This window comes from Sceloporus occidentalis, unplaced genomic scaffold (assembly GCF_023333645.1).
Source record: "Sceloporus occidentalis isolate IW3139 unplaced genomic scaffold, rSceOcc1.0.p SCAF_148, whole genome shotgun sequence".
Classification (NCBI taxonomy): domain Eukaryota; kingdom Metazoa; phylum Chordata; class Lepidosauria; order Squamata; family Phrynosomatidae; genus Sceloporus; species Sceloporus occidentalis.
Window position 1 is genome coordinate 1,910,001 of NW_028317128.1, and position 23,135 is coordinate 1,933,135.

At 56.7% G+C, this 23,135-nt stretch overlaps 2 protein-coding genes across 2 annotated transcripts in view; one reads left to right on the forward strand and one right to left on the reverse strand.

The window, feature by feature from the left end:
- The window catches only part of LOC149280775 (sperm-associated antigen 17-like), a 28,746-nt gene extending 16,811 nt beyond the window's left edge, over nt 1-11,935 (forward strand). Inside the window, exons 25-45 of the mRNA XM_089500145.1 lie at nt 1-28; nt 103-323; nt 700-841; nt 1,122-1,276; nt 1,888-2,067; nt 2,400-2,539; nt 2,646-2,776; nt 3,037-3,164; nt 3,313-3,495; nt 3,632-3,745; nt 4,403-4,502; nt 5,084-5,186; nt 6,692-6,794; nt 8,116-8,290; nt 8,468-8,551; nt 8,669-8,841; nt 8,996-9,189; nt 10,983-11,043; nt 11,177-11,428; nt 11,589-11,733; nt 11,916-11,935. The exon at nt 1-28 is cut by the window's left edge and continues 99 nt beyond it. Coding sequence (XP_089356271.1) covers nt 1-28; nt 103-323; nt 700-841; nt 1,122-1,276; nt 1,888-2,067; nt 2,400-2,539; nt 2,646-2,776; nt 3,037-3,164; nt 3,313-3,495; nt 3,632-3,745; nt 4,403-4,502; nt 5,084-5,186; nt 6,692-6,794; nt 8,116-8,290; nt 8,468-8,551; nt 8,669-8,841; nt 8,996-9,189; nt 10,983-11,043; nt 11,177-11,428; nt 11,589-11,733; nt 11,916-11,935 — 2,832 coding nt within the window. The remainder of the gene's footprint in view (nt 29-102; nt 324-699; nt 842-1,121; nt 1,277-1,887; nt 2,068-2,399; nt 2,540-2,645; nt 2,777-3,036; nt 3,165-3,312; nt 3,496-3,631; nt 3,746-4,402; nt 4,503-5,083; nt 5,187-6,691; nt 6,795-8,115; nt 8,291-8,467; nt 8,552-8,668; nt 8,842-8,995; nt 9,190-10,982; nt 11,044-11,176; nt 11,429-11,588; nt 11,734-11,915) is intronic.
- Nucleotides 11,936-12,632: 697 nt separating this feature from the next.
- LOC149280776 (WD repeat-containing protein 3-like) lies at nt 12,633-22,978 on the reverse strand. The gene is made up of 26 exons (XM_089500118.1): nt 22,808-22,978; nt 22,129-22,338; nt 21,757-21,875; nt 21,544-21,622; nt 21,205-21,300; nt 21,020-21,118; nt 20,821-20,922; nt 20,338-20,435; nt 19,875-19,979; nt 19,427-19,666; nt 19,254-19,347; nt 18,927-19,028; nt 18,667-18,752; nt 18,254-18,395; nt 17,337-17,393; nt 16,992-17,092; nt 16,316-16,427; nt 16,035-16,169; nt 15,901-15,951; nt 15,496-15,561; nt 14,989-15,081; nt 14,724-14,771; nt 14,299-14,342; nt 13,721-13,849; nt 12,872-12,965; nt 12,633-12,788 (listed from the first exon to the last, which is right to left on the reverse strand). Exons 1-26 carry the CDS (start codon nt 22,976-22,978, stop codon nt 12,633-12,635), a joined length of 2,829 nt encoding a protein of 942 aa, XP_089356244.1.
- Nucleotides 22,979-23,135: the final 157 nt, after the last annotated feature.

The following is a 23,135-nucleotide window of genomic DNA, read 5'->3' on the forward strand; positions in this document are numbered from 1 at the left end:
CCAGCACCCGACACCGGGACCAAGAAAGGTATCGCAGGAACCTGAACCCAAACGGGATGCTGCATGCGCTGCACACGCGTGTTACATGCTTTGTGTCTGCAGGGAAAAATGGCCAGAAGACAACTCCATCGTCAACCAAGCAGGAGATCGTGGAGCCACCACCACCAGAGCCAGCAGCCAGCGCACCCAACCCCCCTGACATAAAGCCTGGGACCTGGGTCACAACCACCCCGTGTGGTCAGCAGATCGGCACCAGAGGTTCTGAGAAACTGGAACTGGAGCCCATCTTGTCATTCAAAGCCACCGACCCCGTCAACGGGACAGTACGTGACCCCCCGCTGCTACGGAAAACTAACGCGCCCTGGGGGCTGCAGACACCGTTCCCGAGGAATATTTCTCTTGGGGTTTGGTGTTTTTATCCCTCGACAGTTTTTGTGCATTTTGAAATAAAACCAAAAAGTAGAGGGATCTGCGTTTCGCTTGTAAACATAGAAAGTGACGGCAGATAAGAACCAGTAGACCCATCCAGTGGTAGCCCAGTAGGCTGCCCGGCCGGACTCGGCTGCCGTCAGGCGGACCCCGCAGCTCCCTGTCGACGTGAAGCTCTGGAATGATCTCGGGGCGTTGGGGCTGATAGGACAGCTCTGGAGCCCGGGGCTTGCTTACGCCGGTTACAAACCTGACTGTATCTCTGGACAGGTGGTGACCACTCGAGAAGACCAGGTGGTGACTGTCCAGAGCGAGGACGGGACTTTCATCGTGGAACATGCCGATGGGACCAGGATAACGACCTTCTACCAAAACGTGGAGATCCCACTGGCCGGAGACCACGAGGAGACAGGTACCAAACAGTGAATCCAATGCGTTTACAGATATATATATACTGTACATGGACTGTGCATACCGGGTACCGACTGGGCCTATACAGGGGTGAACCCGACGGACCAGACTCCACTCCCCTTGCACACTCACATAACACGCCGATTCACCACTGTGAGTTGTTTGCAGGGCTTGTGAACGCCTGCAACTTTTTACATGATCAATGCGAGGGCATGCAAGGACATTTGTTGTCTTTTTTGAGAGCATTTCCCTTACTTTACCTAATATTGATGGTTTTGCAGGGGAAGCCCCGCAGACCGTTACGAGGAGAGGAAAGTTTGTGCGGGTGGAGAGCGAAGGATTTGCCACCATAGTCCTGAACAGCAAAGCCGGTATCTACTACTCCGCGTTTCCGGATGGCACAGAGGTGCTGGTGGAGCCGCGGGGGGCCTACCAGGTGAGATACCCCCCACCGTCCAACTGCTGGCCAATTAATCGGAAATCCATTTACTTGCTCCAGGTCCTTCCTCCGCGATTATTAAAGGGCTCTCATAGCATGTATAGAGCGTTCAGTGGCTATATATATTTAGTGTATATATATATTTAGTGGATATATTTAGTATATATATATAGTGTATATATATATTTAGTGTGTATATATATATATTTAGTGGATATATATTTAGTGGATATATATATTTAGTGGATATATATATTTAGTGTATATATTTAGTGGATATATATATTTAGTGTATATATTTAGTGGATATATATATTTAGTGTATATATTTAGTGGATATATATATTTAGTGTATATATTTAGTGGATATATATATTTAGTGTATATATTTAGTGGATATATATATTTAGTGTATATATTTAGTGGATATATATATTTAGTGTATATATTTAGTGGATATATATATTTAGTGTATATATTTAGTGGATATATATATTTAGTGTATATTTACCCTCTAACTGATACAACGCATGACATGGAGCGTTCATGATGAGCGTTGAAGGGATGGAGATGATGCGGAGCGCGTCGTGATGCCTCTTTCTGCCCAGGTGGTCCCGCCGATGTCCGGCTGCCTCAGCATTGACCAGGAGGGACGTGCAGTTTATTCACCGAGAACCGGTTCCTCGGCCCAGATCCCTTCCCGACAGGAGGTCCCTGGGAGCTACACCATGAGCCACACGGCGGAGGTGATCTGCGAGACCACCGACCCGGAGGGCAACCTCTACCAGGTAACGCAGCCGCACGCCCGGGTCACAAATACATATCGGTTTGAAGGGATTTGGACCCCCCACACCCTCCATTGCCCCCCAATACATGTTCCTGTAGGAACGTGGCCAGGTGGGAAGGCATGCATTCAGATTACCTGGGCTTACCTGGTCCTTGCACCGGTCCGTTCCCCTGCCCTGCACATGGTGTCTTATTCTGCGATTGGCTTTTATGCGAAAATTGAAGAACTTTTTTATCCATGCGCGACTTCCTGCTTCCTGTAACTCCTGAAAATCTGTGAATTTATTTTGCCTAAAATAACACGCATCGCTATAAAAATATATCCTTGCCGTAGGTCATGGTGGACGGCAGCACGTCCGTGGTTCTGTCCGGCGGAGAGACCGGGGAGGAAGACGAATACGGCGAGAAGGAATCGGATCAGCCTGGCGTGGCCCCGGGGGCCCCTTTGGAAGTGTATGATCTACACATCCCCAGGTACCGTGCAGGGCGCTGAATATGCCACTAATGCCCCTGCTTATGTTTATTACTCACACAGAGTCCCGGGCTGTTCGAACCTGCGCTGATCTTCTCTCTCCATCAGGTTTTTCGTCGTCCTCCCCGATGGCTCCGGCTGTGAACTCCTTCGGAAGCGGGAGGTGGAGGATTATTTGGCGACCTCCTACGGTGACCCTGAAACGGCTGTCATACAGGAGCCGACCCTGGAGATGCCAGGTACGGGACGTTTCACCTGTCCTGGGGGCTTCTAGACACGGAGGGATCTCCCCGGGGATCAGACTTATTAACCAGGCGGGGTAATAACGGCCCCCATGGCTATTCTGTGCGGACTTCCTACGGCCCGCTTTAAATCTGCAGTCTGGAGCCAATGAGGTTTCTGGAGACCCAAAAACCTCCCCCCAGGATCCAGCCGGTTACAGCCATTTAGTGATCTCAGGGATCCGCCGCACATTCTAACGCAACGGCGTCCGTTTTAGGGGTGCAGAGCATTACTGTCCTCAAGCCCCTCTCGGAGGCGTCACCGTGGATCATGAAGAAACACTTAAAGGATCTGGTCCCCCCAAATCTTCTTTCTCGGTCCTGGGAGGCCTTCCCGCACGCTGAGGTATAAGATCTCTGCCATGAATGTTCTTCCATGTTGGGTGTATGTCTGGATGTTGGCTGCTTCTGGCCGGCTTCCCGCCCGTGGAATCATTATAATAACCGCCAAGTGTCCCGAAACTTTAATACCATTCTGTCCGCCTGCTTCTCAGAGAAAGACCCCCGGGCCCCCGCTGGGAGCCGGGACGTGGAAGGGTCTCTGTTTTACCAGCAACCAAACGGAGAAACGTCCGCCACCTATTGTGAAAAACCCCAAAGCGCTGACCATGCGCCGGCTCCTTCGGTACGAGACCATCAGCGAGTCGCTGCGAGAGGGGCTGCAGCTGTCACTAAAGGTATTTCGGGGGAACATGGAGGGTACGGTGTGTTTGCCCCTTGTGGGGTAGGAACTGGCGTTCGTTTTAAGGTCGAGGGCCCGGGGTGCTTTGGTGACGGAGATCCCGGGTCACCCCGTTTCGTGGTTATTTCCAGCGATACATCGACAAGATCCTGGAGAAAGAAGAACGTCTGCAGGAGACGGGAATAAAAGATCCGAGAACGGCGGAGGAGAGAGAGCGCGCGGCTGGGCTTCTGCAACTCGTCCTGGTGAGAGCCAAATTCACTAAAGCCCCCTGGAGCCCTGCACCCTCTGTGCGAGGTGCCACGCTACTACTACCACCTACGTGACCCCGCTGGGTGACTTTGTTACGGGGGCTGGGTGTTTTTTTTTTTTTATTATGTTTAACCCCACATGCCCCTGAGCAGGGGAGCGTGTAGCATGTATTGCAGTATACCCCAGGGATAGCCATCAGCTCCCATTGACTAACGGGGGTCCTGGGGATCCTCATTTTTTATTAAACCTCTTTATTATTTGTGTATTGTGGCGGGATGTATTTTTTGCATCCTGAAACTCGCATGCCCTCACCTGAAACTCACCATCAGCCGCATGTCTTCGCCAACAACTCCCAGATTAGTGAATGAGGGCGCAACTGGAGTCAAGTTTGTCGAGTTAGCCCTTAATTTGACTGGCCACTCGCACTGAGTGAATGTTAACATTATGGCCTAGAGTCCCAGACATCCCTCGGCAGAGGGAACAGTGCATTTACCCTGAAATACCCATAGGCTCGTCCACTGTCAGTTGCGTCTCTTCACTCGCCCAGCGGAGCCCTCCCCGTCCCACCACCCACAGCAGCAGAGAACGTTGGGTGCCAAACCCACCGCTCGGTCTCTCCATGCGTTACTACGTTCCGGTTTCTCCTCCAGTCTTTCGCAGAGTCCTGGGAGCCATCAGAGGATTCCAGTCCAGAGCATGTGGAACGTGGCAGCCGGCCCCTCGTCCTGACCGATCACTCGTCACCGCAGGGTAAGGACCCTCGTTCCCTGACTTCATTGCACCAAGCGCGTGAAAGCTGTCAACGTCCGTGTCCTTTACCGGAAAAGCCCTCGGTATGTGGATGTTATCGCTGTCCGGTCCTTCAGAATGACATCGAGGCACACCATCCGGCCTCCGCGCTGTCTGCGTATCTAATGCGTTACTTACGGTGCAACACGGAACCCGAAACACGCGAGAAGGAAATTACCCCGAGAGCCACAGAAACGAGCCCCTCTCTCGTGGATATCCCCCCCCCCCAGCCCCCCAGGAGCCATCGTTCTAATTATTTCTGAGTAAAAAGGAATAAATCGGTATTTTTACCGATAATATGTAGCAGCGGAGCGCGTGTCACCGCCGTGTATCTTATATCGTGCTTATTAGTGACAGAAATGACCCAAGGAATAATAAAGGTGATGGGGTAGTAGATACCGTGCTAGCTGAGCGGCTGGCGTCCTGAATTTATGCGTCGGTATAAAGTCCCCCGGTGTTATATTTGCACGGGATTTCTTCGCTGAGTACGGGTTAGTCGGTGAAACGCGTCGCCGCTCCTAATTCTTCCGTTACCCCTCCAGCCGACGTGGCAGATCGTTACCAGAAAGCCGTCGAGCCGACGCCACCGGCCCTTCCACCAAAGGCCAAGCCGCGGAGAAGCGCAGAGGACTGGGAGACCCTCAGGTAGCCGCAGACACCCACCCCCACCACTGTGCTGGAGACAAGGCCATCGCCCCATTTGCCCCCCATGTGGGGGAGGTTGTGCCCCGTCTCGGCTCTATACCCCAGACGTGTCGTGTCCTTTGCGTGTTGGGGTAACTAATGAGTTTCCGTGACTTTTCTCTCGGCAAGCAGACGGGGTGCAGCTTCGCGGGCATGGCTCTGGCCGGGCAGGTTAGAGCAGGAAAGGTAAAGCCTTTTATTTCAGGTCAGGGCAGGTCGCTCGGGACGCTGCTTCATGGAAATGTCTCCGTCTTCTTCAATAAAAATGTATGAAAAGGAATATTAATGTTTAGTGGGGTACCGGCCCCCAGGAGTCACTCCCTACCCTGGACTTTGCCCCTGTAAAGCCCTCATATGCCCCTGGATGCCAGAAACGGCCCTCGAGGATCCCTGTGGCTTTTATTTTGACATTTGTTTTCTTTTGGTTTCATCTCTAGGTAAATTGCCCCAGAGGCTGGTACCGGGCTGGGGGAAGGGGTAGCTAGGCTTGAGTGGGGCAGAACTAGATGTGGGGTCTAACCAAATGCCCCCCAGGTCCCAGGCGGTGCTGTGGAGGTGAAGAACCAATAAGATCTCACTAGTCCCTTACAGTTCTTACTGGCCGCTGGATGTAACATTTAGCATTTAACTAACCAATTAGAAAGCTGCTCTGGCAAAGTGGGTGGAGTTTACAGGGGCAAGAGGGCTCTTTTTTATAGATAGAGATTCATTTGGGGGTCTCTCTGGTCACCATGACATCACAGGGCATCCTATAATTGTCATTTTTATTATTATTACTATTATTTTCACATTTTTAAAGTGTTTTTTTTGAATGTTGGAAGAGGGAGAAGCTTTAACAGCAATCGGTAAGCAGGGATCAGTAAGCAAGGATCAGTGAGCAGGGATCATTAAGCAGGGATCAGTAAGCAAGGATCAGTAAGCAGGGATCAGTAAGCAAGGATCAGTAAGCAGGGATCATTAAGCAGGGATCAGTAAGCAGCGATCAGTAAGCAGCGATCAGTAAGCAGGGATCAGTAAGCAAGGATCAGTAAGCAGGGATCATTAAGCAGGGATCAGTAAGCAGCGATCAGTAAGCAGCGATCAGTAAGCAGCGATCAGTAAGCAGGGATCAGTAAGCAGCGATCAGTAAGCAGCGATCAGTAAGCAGCGATCAGTTAGCAGGGATCAGTTAGCAGCGATCAGTAAGCAGGGATCCGTTAGCAGCGATCAGTAAGCCGGTACTCACAGTGAGCCTTGCGACACTGGAGCTGACACCGTGCAGCTAGCAGGAAAGTCCTGGCTGTCTCTTCCTGGCTGTCTCTTCAGACAGCCTGATCTCTTACAGCAACGTCATCTCCCAATACACCCGGAGTCATCCGGACCCTTTTTTGTGGATGCATTATTATGTCCATAGAGACATTAAAGGGTTAATGACATCATTTCCCAGATCGCTTTTTTATTGGATAATGGTTTAGTTTTTTCCACAGACGGGAAATCCAGGAGCTGAAGGAAAACCTGGCGGCGTTGAGGATGAAGGATGTTCCTCCGTACTTCCGCTCTGAGCCGGGGAAAGCCTTCCTGCTCACACAGGTGACGTTTACTCCCCAATTACTGGGGCCGTATTCACTAAACAGGGAGTTTGCAGGAGAAGGGAATCTCTGCCCCTGATGTCACCGCGCATTGTGAATGGCTGAGCGGGCCAGCCTGTGAGCGAACCGAAGAGATAGTGTAAGGCCCGGCTGGGGGTCTGGTGTTACGAGTCCACTATGTAGAGGGGCCGCAGACGGAGGCATCCGGTAGAGACAAAGATAAATGTAGGCCGTACCGGCAGGCTCAACGGGCAGGGCCGAGGCCGGTGCTGATCACAGGCATGGACCACTATAACACCTTACACATACACACACTATCTCACACCACTTACCCCATGCACACCCCTCATCACCACCAACACACACTCTCACGCTAACAACACAAACACACGCACACATACGCTGATACCAACTACTTACACACACTCATGCCAACACCACACAGAAACATGCACACACACAAACACTCTAACCCCATACAGTAACACACACACTCTAACCCCATACAGTAACACACACACTCTAACCCCATACAGTAACACACACACACTCTAACCCCATACAGTAACACACACACACTCTAACCCCATACAGTAACACACACACACTCTAACCCCATACAGTAACACACACACTCTAACCCCATACAGTAACACACACACACTCTAACCCCATACAGTAACACACACACTCTAACCCCATACAGTAACACACGCACACTAACCCCATACAGTAACACACACACTCTAACCCCATACAGTAACACACACACACGCTCCAACACCATACAGTAACACACACACACTGCACATACAGTAACACACAATTGCCCTGATACCATGCGCTCACACGCACATTCTAACACACAGTTTTTAATGAATCCACAAGTTCGGAGAGCCGGTGGGGCAAATGGGATAACCTCGCCTTTTCAAGCTGCACACACTGTTTGGTGAATAGACTTTTCCGTGTCACATGTATGTGTAATGGAGGCTGCCGCCCACCGGCCCGGTACCCGCGTAACTCCCCAGATCTCTCTCTCTCAGGCTGCAGACGCCGCTCTCCATTCCAGAAACCCCCCGCCGCCCCCCAGCGAGCAAGAAAATAAGAAAGATCCAGAGAGGAGGATTACGGAGCCTCAAACAGGTGTCTAAACCCCACGTGACCGACGCGCTCCGCGTATATCCTCCATGCCGCCACTTAGCGGATAGTGCCCTTTACTCAGTGATCAGAGTTTATGCCGCGGATGCCCCCCGTATGCAGCCTTTATGCCGCGGATACCCCCCGTATGCCGTGTTTATGCCGCAGATGCCCCCCGTATGCAGCGTTTATGCCGCGGATACCCCCCGTATGCCGTGTTTACGCCGCGGACGCCCCCGTATGCCGTGTTTATGCCGCAGATGCCCCCGTATGCCGCGTTTATGCCGCGGATGCCCCCGTATGCCGTGTTTATGCCGCGGATGCCCCCCATATGCTGCGTTTATGCTGCGGACGCCCCCCGTATGCCGTGTTTATGCCGCGGACGCCCCCCGTATGTCGCGTCTATGCCGCATTATTATTATGATTGAAGGCCGGTGAGCTCGGGGGGGTGCGTTCTCTGGTTCCCCCCGGTGGTGATATTTGGTGATTCCGGGCTGGTTATGAATTATTCAGATAAAATGTAATTTTTTCCTTCAGCCTGCGCGGCGGATATCAGGCTGTCTGTCTGCGGGATCGCGGTCTCCCCCGGCAGCGGCTCGGAGTCAGGCGGCCCGGAGAGAGGTAAACGGCGGCTGCCGGACGTGACTGCACCGCGTCTCCAACTTCCCAAACCCACAGAGAGAAGACGAGAAACGCGTTTATTAACTCCTAATAAAGTAACCAATTCTCGCCTCCCAGCCCCGCAGGGAAGTGGAAGTTACCCCAATGTGCCAGAGATGGCGTCACCGACAGCCTATCGCCCCCCGGCCCCGAGCCTGAGCGTGGACGTGACCGGACAGCCGAGGAAAGGGAAAGTATTACTGCCGACCTCCATCCGGAGCGCCAAACCGCCATCCGTCCCCCGCGCCAAGGTACCAACTGCTCTGTGCGGCCGCTCCGCCTGCCAGCAAACTGCACCCAGAGACAGATCCCGCTGTGATAACACACGCTGCCGATAATGTATATCGTTCTGAATCCACCAAATGTGTGATTTTCTCTTTTTCTCCCTTTTTCCTCCCTTACCAGCTCTCCTTGGCGGAGGATCCCGTGAGATGCAGCGGTAACTTTCTGTCCGGATCGGCCCCGACAAGCAGGGGATCCAAGCGTCTCCCCGGAGGATTCCACCTCTTCCCGGCGGCCGTGCAGTTCGGCGTCCTGTGCGAGGGCTTCACGTACGCCGCGGCGGTGACCGTGAAGAACGTTGGCGTGGACTTTAGCAGGTAACGTTCCCGGATACCGGCCGTCGTCTGCCCCCCCGCCCCGGCGACGATCCCGAGAACTCTCATTTTGGGGCAGCTGTGCGATACACGGGCGCTGATTCCGTTTTAGGTTAAGTTATGTGACGGGAGTGCGATGAGAATGCGCCCGGATCCCTAAACCATTCCCTAAATACTCATCTCGCTTCCAATCCAGTGAAGTTCCAGATTTGGTAGATAAGCGGAACAGCCTCCCAGCAGAGGCGGTAGAGGGTAATACAGTGAGGGTATTAAACATGCATGGGATAGACATACGGCTCCTGAATCTAAGACGAGACCAACGACACGATTAATGACACTTAAAACATGAAGTAGTCGACGCCAGGATGGACACAAGGGGTCTCCCGACTCCTTTGAGGGGCTTGTGAGGACCCTGGGGGGATGGGGAGTCTTATCCATCAGGTGGGGTGACCATAGGGGGCCCACCTGGACGCCCACCCCATGGTCCTTCCCTCCGTACCCCGCGTCCGGCTGCCGCTGTCTAATCCGTGGCAGAGACCGCGCTGCCGTCAGATGATAGATGACGCCGGGTTATCCGAGACCCTGGGAGCCTCCGCGCCGCCTCAAAGGGCCCGACGGACGATGAGAAACTCAGGACCAGAAGTCCCGGTAGACAAATAAATTATGGGGTGCAGCGAGACCGCCGGCTTCATCCGAGACCGAGAGGCTTTGCGAAGAGTTGCTCCCAGAATGTGGGCTCCGCACAAGAGCTTGCAGTCCGTTAAGCTCCGGGGTTAGTTTTGGGGTTTGGGAGCTGCCGGTGTTTGGAGAAGCACCCTGGTTGCTGGCGAGGGGCAGCAGACAGGACCCCCGGGGCATTTACCTCCAACCACAAATAAAAAAAGGAGCCGATGAGCGTGAACGGGGACGGATCGGCTTCCCGGGGGTGGGGATGCACGACTGAACGAGTTTATACCCCGCGGGGCTCAGGCCGGGGCAGGAACGCGGGGCAGTTGGGCTGCGGACAGCACCGGAGCATCGCGCATGGAAAACGGAACGTGTTGTGGACGGCGGGAGGACGTTACCCCCTGCAGACACCTAGTGACGGGTAGAAGAGTAAAGTGCCCCGGCGGGGGGCAGAAAGTGGCTGTGTGAGGGATGTTTTCTCTTACGGGCAACAGTTACTGGTGATTAACCCTTCGGTGTGCAGGACGAGGAACACAGCCCGGATAATACATGCCCCCCGGGGGTTAACACTTTCCTGTACGAGGAGTTAAGCTGCCACTCGGGCTTCAGACCGTCTTTTTTCCTCCAATGCCAGAGAGCGTCCCGGCCCCACGGCCCCCGACCGACCCTTCCTCCGGCCCCCCAGCTGGGATTCATTAACATGCCGGCCTGGTTTCCCCTCTCGCTGCCACCTGCTGTCTGAGAGCGCCCTCCAGAGGGCACAAAACCACGACGACATTTGCCCCGGGGGAGAGCGTATCCTCCATTTTAAATATTATTCGGCGTTAACCCTTCATTCTCCATTTCCCAGAAATGTGTCACGCAGGTGATCCTGTAAGCGAGCAGGAAGTGTACCCGAGAATGCTTCCTGCTTCCAGCAGAGGCGGCCGGGGGAGGAGCTCCAATAACTAACGAACGCAAAATTACAAAATAAAAAAAAAAAAAAAATCGGGGGACACTCGGTAACTCGGAGAACTCAGGCATGACACACATTACACGCAAAGACACGGCCTTTCCCTGATAACGCGGTAGAAACATATAAAACACGCGAATAAGTTGCATTCGCGTGTAATTTGTGTTCCTCCTGCCAGGTTCCACGTGAAGCGTCCGTCTCCCAGCAGCGGCCTGAGAGTCACATATACCCCGGGACCGGTGAGTACCCCTGATCCTCCCGCGCAGGTACCGGTACACACCAGTACACGCCACGGGCTCCCAGTTACTGCCGACTCCCCGGCATTCCCAGTCCGCTGGACCCCAGGGCCCATTCCATTCGTGGCTTCCGCAGGTGGCCGCCGGGATGGAGACCAAGCTGGAGCTGGAGCTGTTTGCGATGGCCGTCGGCCTGGAGGGAGCGGAGGGAGAAGCCGAGTGGAGTCACTGCGTGGAGCTTCACACCGAGCTGGAGAGCCTCTTCTTACCGCTCACTGCAAATATCCTTGATTTGGGGGAATATGGCGGCCGCTGCCTCACCTTTTACCGGCCACCTGATCCTCCCATCAAACCTCAGATGCCCTCTGCTGCCAACTTTGCCCTCTTGGTTGCTTTGAGGTGCAGGAGGACGAGGAGAACCTCCTGAGAGGGACCTCAACAACTTTACATTCTCTGCATTGTAGGGGCCTTCTACGCGGTTTTCCCCTCGTGGTTGGGTAATAATATACAGTGGGGGGGTATAGGCAAATATTACTTATCCTTAACAGTTCCCACCAGTCCTCACGCAGAAGGTGTATGAAAGCAGGAGCGAGAAGGAGCTCGCGAAAGGAAGGAGCCCCGGAGTGAGACTGGTGAGCACCGAGCCCAACGCCAGGCTGGAAGTCCTGAGACCCACGAAGGCTCTGCGGACAGGTGGGTGGCCGGGAAGGTGCACAGAGCGCCACATCACGTTACGGCGTTTAATCCGGGAAGCAGGTGCTGAGGGAGGGAACGTGGGGTCACCCGAAAAAGTTACTGCATCCATACCCCAGCAGGGGGCAGCAGTTACCCGGCCTGCGTGCGCCTCGTATAACGTCCTCTCTCTCCCTTCACAGCGCAGACGCCGAGCGCTTGAACCGGATGTTTGGAATCATTCGAGGGCCTTGGAATCCGCGCATTAAACACTGTTCTGTTACATTTCAATAAAGTTCTATGTGTTTGAAGTTTGTGGCCAGTGCATACATTCACACACACACACACACACACATATATACATGCATGCGCACACACACACATATACATACATGCACACACACGGTGCTGTCACACAGGACAACGGGACCCTGGCATGAAAATGAAGCCTTGCCATAACCGGGATTCACAGATCTATTCTCATTATCTGCCGATCTCCACATCCGCCTCCTGGCAGAGCAGGTAGCCAGTAAATCTATGCCGTGTATATGAGCTGCGGGGACAGCGTTAAGCTCTGCGTGCGTCGCACATGTTCAGCATTCCAGGCCCTTATGGAGCGATCGTATAAAATAGATGTTTATTATAAAGCGGCCGACACACGCCGGTCTGTACAGGTAAAATCTGATAAACCCCAAACCCATGAACACACCTGGTCTGGTATTGAACTGTAAGATGTTCTACCCCCCCAAAACCTGGGAAAATGGGACAGTCTGAGTGCTGATTTGCACAGCAGTCCCCATGACAACAGTCTGAGCCAATGCCGGAGCTCCTCTTCCATTGTGGAGCAGCTTTTGGGGATGCAGGTCGCGCAGCGAAATCCTACTAACGGGCCGTTATCCTCTCTACCTGTCCAGCGGGAACTAAACCACGGAGAGGAGCAGCTTCTCGTTCTTCTTCCTCTTCCTCCGGCGCTCCTCGAAGCGATCGGTGGCGTCCGCGAAGAACAGAACCTCCTCTTTGGCCTCGATCTCTCTCTTCAGGAACTGCAGGCCGGCCATGTTCAGGCCCATGACGTCCTGAGGAGACACGAGGGAGAGTAAAGAGATCAGGATCTAGCGGGGCAGCCATTAAAAATAATCAAAGATCGGAGAGTTCGTACCCGCGCTTCCGACACCCGCGAGATGGTGCAGTTCTTCAGGTCCTCGATTACCCCGAGCAGCATGTGATTACCGGTGATCTGCCCAAAGTGAATCCTGCGGATGGAGACAGAGGATCAGGGAGTGCGGCACGCGTGTCACATACGGGATCCCTAACAGATCTACCGAAATCCTGCGTGCTATCCATTCCCCGGCACAATAACCTACCCTCCTGCCGCGCCCCCCCCACAATAACCTACCCTCCCTGCCTGTCCCCCCGCCACACTATAACCTACCCTCCTGCCACCTCCCCGCCACACTGACCTACCCCTCCTGCCTGTCCCCCCCCACACTATAACCTACCCTCCTGCCTGTCCCCCCCACCACACTGACCTACCCTCCCTGCCTGTCCCCCCGCCACACTATAACCTACCCTCCTGCCACCTCCCCTCCACACTGACCTACCCTCCTGCCTGTCCCCCCCCACACTATAACCTACCCTCCTGCCCCCCCACAATAACCTACCCTCCCTGCCTGTCCCCCCCCCACCACACTGACCTACCCTCCCTGCCTGTCCCCCCACCACACTATAACCTACCCTCCTGCCACCACCCCGCCACACTGACCTACCCTCCTGCCTGTCCCCCCCACACTATAACCTACCCTCCTGCCACCCCCCCGCCACACTGACCTACCCTCCTGCCTGTCCCCCCCCACACCGACTAACCTTCCTGCCTGCCCCCTCCCCTACCACACCATTCCCACCGCCCTACTTCTTTACTCTTTCATGCATTTATTTTTTCCATGCCCCCTTCTTTAAGAAGTAAAATACTGGTGGCCCCGCACTCTCTCCCTCCCACCATCGCACTGACCTCAGCAGGAAGAAAAGGCAGCGACAGATCAGCTCGACGTCCTGACCGCGCCGGATGTAATCCCGGAACAACATGAGCACGTCGGGCACGTAGGAGAACGGCAGAACCAGGAGAGACTCCTCCAGCTCGCTGCACGCAGGGCAAAAGGGGTATCAGTATCACAGCACAGGGCACCGCATGGGCAGCCAGGCATTACTAGTGCATCACAGACACTCAGGCATTGCCAATACACTACAGATGCACATTAATCAAGGCATACCAAGGACAGACAGACATTACTAGTGCACTGCAGATAGTAAATAGAATACGGCGCATGCAGCCAGACATCACTAGTGCACTGCAGATGGCACAGTAAAGCCTGAGGGGCAGCCAGACGCCGGTATTACAGAAGGCGTAACGAGGCTTCCGAGCGTTAATTACACCCGACAGACGCTCGCAAGGTTGGCAAACGCGGTCTCTGGAACAGAATACAGGGCTAAGGGCCCGGGAACGTGGAAACGGACAGATTAAGTGGAACCGGTGGCTCGGATCTTTGGGCCGGTTCTGTGTCACCCGGATACCGCGTCTCGGAGACTTACCTGGATTTCACTTTCTTGAAGACGTCCAGAACATATTCTGAGGGCTAGAAAAGGGGAATATTAGTAACCGGTGGCGGGATGGGGTCCGGGGGGGGAATTGGGGTCTGTGGGGGTCCGGCTGACACCCATTTAAATCCAAGCAATCACTTCCTACATCACAACAGAGAGTTCGATGCCTGACAGGCGCGTACGGAGCGCCCTCATCCCATCCCGTATCTCGCCTCCGGCCTGCCCGAGGTACACAGCCCTCACCCTCCCAACACTCTGCCCTTCTCTCCCACCCCCCTGCCCTCACCCTCTCCACACTCTGCCCTTCTCTCCCACGCCCCTGCCCTCACCTTCTGCCCTTCTCTCCCACCCCCCTGCACTTTATGAACCCCACATAGACAAACACAGAACATGAAAGGGACCCAGACCGCACTCACCGAGATGTTCCCGTACGCCTGCAGGATGGGGTGAGTCCGACGGGGCAGCTGAGGGGACACAGGGGTATAATTATTCCCATTACTGCTTCGATGGCGGCCAGCTTTTCCTGCGCGGCCAGGAGGCCCCTCCCCCTGTGCAGTCGCACAGCAGGCCCCTCCCCTGCAAGTCACATCAGGACCCTCCCCTGCGCAGTCAACCTATTATGCAGCATCCCACATGCCTCCTCCCCTCCCCCGACCCGGCTCTTGCCCCGTCTATACGCACCTCTTTGCCCGCAGCTTTGCAGAGCTCCTGATGCTCCTCCAGCTTCGCGCTCTCCTCCCTGTGCAGCTCGATGGCCTCCATGATGCGCTCCGTCTGAAAGAGAGACTCCGGATCAAACTCCGTCCGACACCAGAACCGGCCTCACAGCACGGAACGTGTGTGTGTGTGGGGGGGACACACTACCCCTTGGAATGGGATTCACCCGGGGGGGGGGCATCCTACCCTTATATCCCGGGTGAGCGGGGCACACGCGTGTCTTTAAAACACGTCATTTGGCTTATTTTGCATTTAACAAATACATTAACAGATCCTCAGGAAGCCTGTGAGGGACAAACTCGCACTTATTACTAATTACAGACATTCCGGAAGGTTCCACGTAACCGATTCCTCAGAACCTCCGGGAAAACATTCCGAAAAAGAATTTAAAGTGGATTTCAGGAAAAAGTTCTCGCTGTCGGGGTATTTAGGAGCGGCGGGGGTTCCGCGTCCTCTCGCCACGATACTCACCGCTTTTATGGTCTCAATGGTTTTCTTCCCCGCCAGACCGGCTTCCCCCTCGCGCTCTCCAGCCACCTGCAAACACGACACAGGGGTCAGACGCACGCACCGAGACAGATGCACCGAGACCCCCGCGGGTCAGACAGATGCACCGAGACCCCCGCGGGTCAGACAGACGCACAGAGACCCCCGCGGGTCAGACAGACGCACAGAGACCCCCGCGGGTCAGACAGACGCACAGAGACCCCCCCGGGTCAGACAGACGCACAGAGACCCCCGCGGGTCAGACAGACGCACAGAGACCCCCGCGGGTCAGACAGACGCACAGAGGACCCCCGCGGGTCAGACAGACGCACAGAGACCCCCGCGGGTCAGACAGACGCACAGAGACCCCCGCGGGTCAGGAGTACTCACCACCGGCTGCCCGCCTCTGGCCACACTCTCCTCGTACTCGGCCTCTCTTTGCTGAAACACGAATGAAATAAACGACGCGTTAGAGACGGTGAGACGGACCTGACACCCCCGGCCCACCTCGGCCCCCCACTCACCAGCTCCTTCTCCTCCTCGAGGATCAGAGGCTCCCTCGTTCTCTCCCAGAGACGCAGAGACTTGTCGTGTGACGATGATACAATATGGTCCCCGTTGGGACTGACGGCCAAACTCCACACCTCTCCATGGTGGCCCTGGGGGGCAAAACAAAATGCCATGCGTGTAACGGGGTGCAACAAACTGGCCCCCCATTACCCCGAGTGACCCCCCATTACCCCAGCACACACATCGACCCCCCCCTGCCGTTCACACACAGATTTGCCCTCCTGCCCCGTCTCACCTCGAGCGTCTGCACCTGCTGGAACCGGTCGGCGTCCCACTGCTTCACTTTGCGGTCTTTCCCAGCGCTGAAGAACAGGTGAGTCTTCGGCACAAACTGTAGGAACATCACGCTGCGGAGAGAGTGCAGAGAGAGCGTTCAGTGAGAGAGAGAGGGAGAGAGAGTGCAGAGAGAGTACAGAGAGAGAGAGAGAGAGAGAGAGAGAGCGTTGAGAGAGAGAGCGTACAGAGAGAGCGTACAGAGAGAGAGTACAGAGAGAGCGTACAGAGAGAGCGTACAGAGAGAGCGTACAGAGAGAGCGTACAGAGAGAGCGAGAGGGAGAGAGAGTGCGCTCAGAGAGAGAGAGAGATAGAGAGTGCAGAGAGAGCGTTCAGTGAGAGAGAGAGGGAGAGAGAGTGCAGAGAGAGAGTACAGAGAGAGAGAGAGCGTTGAGAGAGCGTTGAGAGAGCGTACAGAGAGAGAGAGAGGGGGAGAGAGTGCAGAGAGAGAGTACAGAGAGAGAGTACAGAGAGAGAGTACAGAGAGAGAGTGCAGAGAGAGAGAGCACAGAGTCACCCACCCCGGGGCAGAGCCGGTTACCCCGCGCCCCCAGGAAGCAGCCACCGGCAGGTAAAGGTGCAAATCCCCCCCCCCTTCCCCCCGCGTATTTGCCCTTTGTGTCCTCAATTCACCAACCTGTCATCGTGGGCAAAGAGCGAGCGGTGGCAGTCCCCAAAATCCAGGCCCCAGATCTTGATGTTTCGGTCTGCAGAACCTGTGATGATGATGGTGCTGTCCTGCGAATACACAAAGTCACCCGGAAGTGGATCACGGCGCCTACTACTACTTCGTTTACAGCCGCTTCCTAACGAGCAGCCTTCGTATAAACAAACCCCGCATACAGCGCGATTCAATGAGATAAAACTAAAAGGGAGTCTATGGGAAGAGGCGCAGGAGTGGTGAATAAACGGAGCGGCCTTCAAGAAGAGGGGGTAACGTGAAAGGGCTTTAGACGAAAGAATTAATCGGATGTCAACTTACATGCGAGATATCCAGACAGAGCACCGGGAGCTTGTGTCCGTACAGAGACAGGAAGAACTGCGGGGGAACACGGCATTAACACACGGATACGGCACACAGAACAGTCATATAACACGTTACTGATACCTCACTGCAGATCAGTCATATAACACACTACCAATACCCCCCGCGGAGCAGTCATATAACACGCTACCGATACCCCCCCCCGCAGAGCGGTCACACAACATGCTACCGCATAACACGCTACCAATACCTCACTGCGGAGCGGTCATATAACATGCTACCAATACCCCCAGCAGAGAGGTCACACAACACGCTCCCCCCCAGCGGAGCGGTCACGCAACACGCTACCCCCCAGCGGAGCGGTCACGCAACACGCTACCCCCCAGCGGAGCGGTCACACAACACGCTACCCCCCAGCGGAGCGGTCACGCAACACGCTACCCCCCAGCGGAGCGGTCACGCAACACGCTACCCCCCCAGCGGAGCGGTCACGCAACACGCTACCCCCCAGCGGAGCGGTCACGCAACACGCTACCCCCCCCAGCGGAGCGGTCACGCAACACGCTACCCCCCCCAGCGGAGCGGTCACGCAACACGCTACCCCCCCCAGCGGAGCGGTCACGCAACACGCTACCCCCCCAGCGGAGCGGTCACGCAACACGCTACCCCCCAGCGGAGAGGTCACGCAACACGCTACCCCCCAGCGGAGAGGTCACGCAACACGCTACCCCCCCAGCGGAGAGGTCACGCAACACGCTACCCCCCAGCGGAGAGGTCACGCAACACGCTACCCCCCAGCGGAGAGGTCACGCAACACGCTACCCCCCAGCGGAGCGGTCACACAACACGCTGCCAATTTGTTTAATCAGAAGGAGAGACTTCTGTGTCCTGCGGCCCCCGCGTTGAATCCGTACCTTCAGAGTATCGACGAAGAAGATCTTGACGGTGCAGTCCAGCAGCGACGCGGCCACGAAGCGGCCATCGGGACTGTGACGCACGGACAGGACGTCCTCATCCAGCTGCAGCACGCGGGTCTGCTTCACGGAGAGCCGCCGGCTGCAGGGTAGAGCGAGGCGGGGCCGTCAGAGATGGGGGACAGGGGCCCGACGGGCGGGGAGGAGAGAGCCGGGGGCCCGACGGGCGGGGAGGAGAGAGCCGGGGGCCCGACGGGCGGGGAGGAGAGAGCCGGGGGCCCGACGGGCGGGGAGGAGAGAGCCGGGGGCCCGACGGGCGGGGAGGAGAGGGGCGGGGAGGAGAGAGCCGGGGGCCCGCCGGGCGGGGTGACCGCATGCTCAGGCACAGAAGGCGAAGCGCGTCGGGCTTTTACCTGCTCTGGGCGTCCGTCTCATCGCTTATCAGCTCAAACTCCCAAAACTTCACGCGTTTATCTGCCCCTCCTGTGGCAAATCCCCTCTGCAAAAATCAGGAAGGGGTTAATCCGAGAAGCTCTCATGCCGACAGAAGGACGGGGGGGGGCAACAACACCCCCTCACACCCACAGGGGCAATAACACCCCCCTCGCCCAGAAATAATACTTCTGACCCCTTCCAGACGCCCCCCTCCCAGTCGGGACCAGGAGATCGTTACCTGATCAGGAGACAGAGAAATGGACCATAAAGCCCCGTCATGCGCAGCCACGGACTCCAGGAGGCTCCCCGACGCCAAGTCAAAGATCTGCAGCTTCCCGGACTGCGGGAGAGAGGAGGTTACAGCACGAGAAATACCCCCCCCAGGGGCAGACAGGGGTAAAGAGTGACGGGGGGGCCAGCACAGCAGAGGGCAAAGGGGACATCGGTGGGAGGAGAGGGTGATAGTGGGGTGCGGGGTCACATGGGGGCTGCTGTGTACACAGTGACACTGGGGGGGCCGGGGAGAATACCCAAAGGACGTTCTATTTGCCCCCGGGGCACTTACCTTACTTCCTATAATGACATGCCGATCCCCCGGGACAAACGCAGAGCACAGAGCATACTCGCAGGGCATGGTCCGGATACACTGCAGGGTGGACCTGGAACACAGAGACGGATGTAAACCCTGTGACATCATCGGTGATGTCATGCCCCCACCCCGCCTTCTCCCGGCCGCACCTGTTCCAGATTTTGACGGCCTCTGCGGACGCGGACAGCACGGCGATGTTATCGGAGCTGAAGGCCATGGTGCGCACGTCGCTGCGGTGCCCCCCGATGGTGAGTCTGGACGTCTTGGTGCCCTCGGTGAGGGTGGGCTGCGGCGGCCCCTCGGGCAGCGAGTAACACTCCACGCAGTTATTCTGAAGCAGCGCCACCACTTTCAGCGCCCCCTTCGGACACACGAGGAGATCAAAGGACCTGGAACAGAACGGCCTCGTTACCCCACGGACCCCGATCTGCCGCTGGGCAGGGGGGGTCCGCGGGTGACATCATCCACGTGGATAAAATAACTATTACCCCGTGACAGTATACTCCTTACACAGCAATTCTAACACGTTTAACATATGCCTGCGCGGGGCGCGAGGAGGGGAGACTGAGGGGTTGGGGAGGAAGAAGCCCCTCGTACTTGATTTTGGAGGAGGTTCTAATGTTGCTCGTTTTCTGGATCTCGTCCCGAAGCGTCCGTTCGATCAGCGGCTCCTCGGGGGTCTCCCCGGCCCCGCATTTCTTCCTGAAAGAGCAGAAACTGTCACATTGTGTCCCCGAAGGGTTAATCGCGGCGACACGGGGGCCGCAGCCAAACGCAGGGAGACGCCACGTAACCCCACGCAGGGTAACTATTCACCCCACGCTACCACGCTTACCCCAAACCTATCCTACCGATGCTGCCCTAAAGTACCCCGGGAGCAGGGGGGGGGGCACCCGATAACTGCCCCCTCCAAACCCTCATCCGCACAAACTGCCCCGGGTGCATCTCCCGGACTCAACATTTGGGGGGCACATGGCGGGTTTGGGGCTAGACCTGGGGTAACAGACTATTGCACCAGTTGTTGCCCCGGGGGAGACCCAGACCCCCGGCCGTCACTCACTGCGCCTTCTTCCTGGCGGATTTCAGCTTCTTCTCCAGTTTCTTGGCGATTTCCTCCTCGGTCAGGAGGCAGAAGATCTCCAGCAGGGAGTCGGCGCCCTGCGGGGAGTACCACGGCGGTCAGAGAAATCTAAGTCCCCCCCCCCCCCAGTGGTCAGAGAAATCTACCCCCTCGGATCTGCAACAACCCCCCCCCCCCGGAGAGACTCTTTGTGGCTCCGCAGTGCAGACCCCAGAAAAGCTTGGGAGATCCCGGAATCCCCTCCCCGGGGACAGAGAGCCCGGAACCCAGAACCCCCCCCACACCAGGGACACAGAGCCCAGAACCCCCCCCCCCCAGGGACACAGAGCCCAGAACCCCCCCACACCAGGGACACAGAGCCCAGAACCCCCCCCACACCAGGGACACAGAGCCTGGAACCCCCTCAACAGTTTGGCTCATTTCGGCCCCTGAACGAGGGGTTAAATCTGATGAAGGACTCACGTGGCAGGCCAGGAACCTCTGCGTCCGATCCGTGCCCAGAGTCACCACGCGGTCCCTTCCTTCTCTCATGATGGAGCCGTATCGCCGGCAGGATAGGATGCGCTGCCGCACAGAAGAGATGGTATCATCGTTTGCTCGTTGCTCCCCTCCGCACCCCGTCCACGTTTCCACCGAACGCCCAGAACCCCCCGATCCTCACCTGCTCCGGAGCCTCCTCCGCGTCCCCCCCGTCCTCTGCCGCCAGAGCCTCCGAAACACCTCTGGCTTTCTTGGTCTGCGGAGCCTCCGCGTCCTCGCCCTGAAAGCACGGGGTTAACAAAGGTCACAAAAGTCTCTGCATACCCAGCGACGGACACGCTGAGACTGTCCGGGGGGCCGACTCACCTCCTTCATGTATGAGAGGCTCCAGGCCCTCAGCTCGCTGTCCGCGGACCCGGTCAGCACACGGCTTTCTCCGGAGAGGACGGTCATACCCCAGACCTGCATCGGGGGCAATTAAAACACGTGGCCACATGAGACTCACCCCCTCGGGGCAACATTCCCTGCAAACACTACACAGACCTGTCCTAAAATATGACTCTAGAACCACCGAGACGCAAAAGCAGCTACGGGCCACGCTTTGTCTGCAGAGCTGACGATTCACTGAGTAACGGGCTGGAGACTCGCCACGCAGCGGCAACTACACACGCTGGTCATAGGAGCTGACACTCTACCGGTGCGTACCTCGGTCCGATGCCCCACCATGGTCTGGAAGCAGTGCTGGGTGTCCAGGTCCCACCACTTCACCAACGTGTCTTTTCCACTGCAGGAGACAGAAACGGGGGTTAGAGGCGGCCATTAAACATTTAAGGAGAGGAGATACGTGGCACCTACCACCCGCAGAGGGTGAGCACACAAGAGTGCTAGCTCCGAGGACAAGTGACTCCACGCGGTTACCTGGTGACAAGGAGGTTCTTCTCCTTCAGGAACAGAGCCTGGGTGACGGCGTCCTTGTGACCCTTCAGTCTGTATAAACCACTCTCATTAATCACATCCCACACGATCACGTGCGTGTCCTGCGAGGAAAGGGACCATTAACCCTCGCTGTGCCAGCGCCCCCCACCCTGGTAACAAACGGTTAACATCCATCCTCCCAGCATCATACGGGGCAGTTTGTGTAGACAGGGGGTGCCGATACGGATCAACCCCCCCCCCCGGGGTGTTCTGCTCATTAGTTAGACTGTGGCCCCCAGGAGCAGGCGAGATTCCTGCAATGAGATGCATTTGGTTCTATTTGGGGCCCCCTTGTGTGGGGTATTATGAGGGTACCTTGGATCCCGACACCAGCCGGCCCCCCAGGTGGTCGTAGCTCAGGGCCGTCACGGCCTCCTTGTGCCCGTTGAAGGTGATTCCGCTCTCCCCGCTCAGCAGGCTGAAGATCCGGATGGATCCGTCCTCGTACCCCACGGCCAGCGACAGCCCGTCGGGGGAGGGACACAGACGGGTCACCTCGTGCTTCTGCCCCTGGAGGATGAGCACCTGGGAGCACAAACACGGGGCAGTTATACTCCATACAGTCATCTCTCACAACACCTACCGCCCGGCGCCACCGCACAGCCAACACCTACCGCCCGGCGCCACCGCACAGCCAACACCTACCGCCCGGCGCCACCGCACAGCCAACACCTACCGCCCGGCGCCACCGCACAGCCAACACCTACCGCCCGGCGCCACCGCACAGCCAACACCTACCGCCCGGCGCCACCGCACAGCCAACACCTACCGCCCGGCGCCACCGCACAGCCAACACCTACCGCCCGGCGCCACCGCACAGCCAACACCTACCGCCCGGCGCCACCGCACAGCCAACATCTACCGCCCGGCGCCACCGCACAGCCATCTCTCACCCACATCTACCGCTTGGTGCTCCGGTCTCCAGAGCTTACAATTTATAAAGACATCACCCACTCCGCTCCTTATTGCCGCTCCCAGTGCGGCCCCCGCTCACCTTCTCGCCCTTCCGGGTGTCCCAGATGAAGACGTGTTCGCAGGCCCCAACCGCCACATAGCGGCCCTTCTCCCCGCGGAGGGTCACGAACGAGACGTTGGCCTTCTGGCTGCCGATGACTCCGAAGAGCGCGCTGGCGGCGTAGCGCAGGTACTGCTTGGTGAGCCCCATCGCCCTCGCGTCTGTCACGCGGTACACAGACGCTCCGTGTCCGAAGGCTCTGAATTACACGGGAAAAACACGTTCATTCACACACGTTCACGGGGTCACCAGTTACACGTTCCGCACCGCTGGCCGGGAGGAGTCACGGGTCAACTGGGGACCGGGC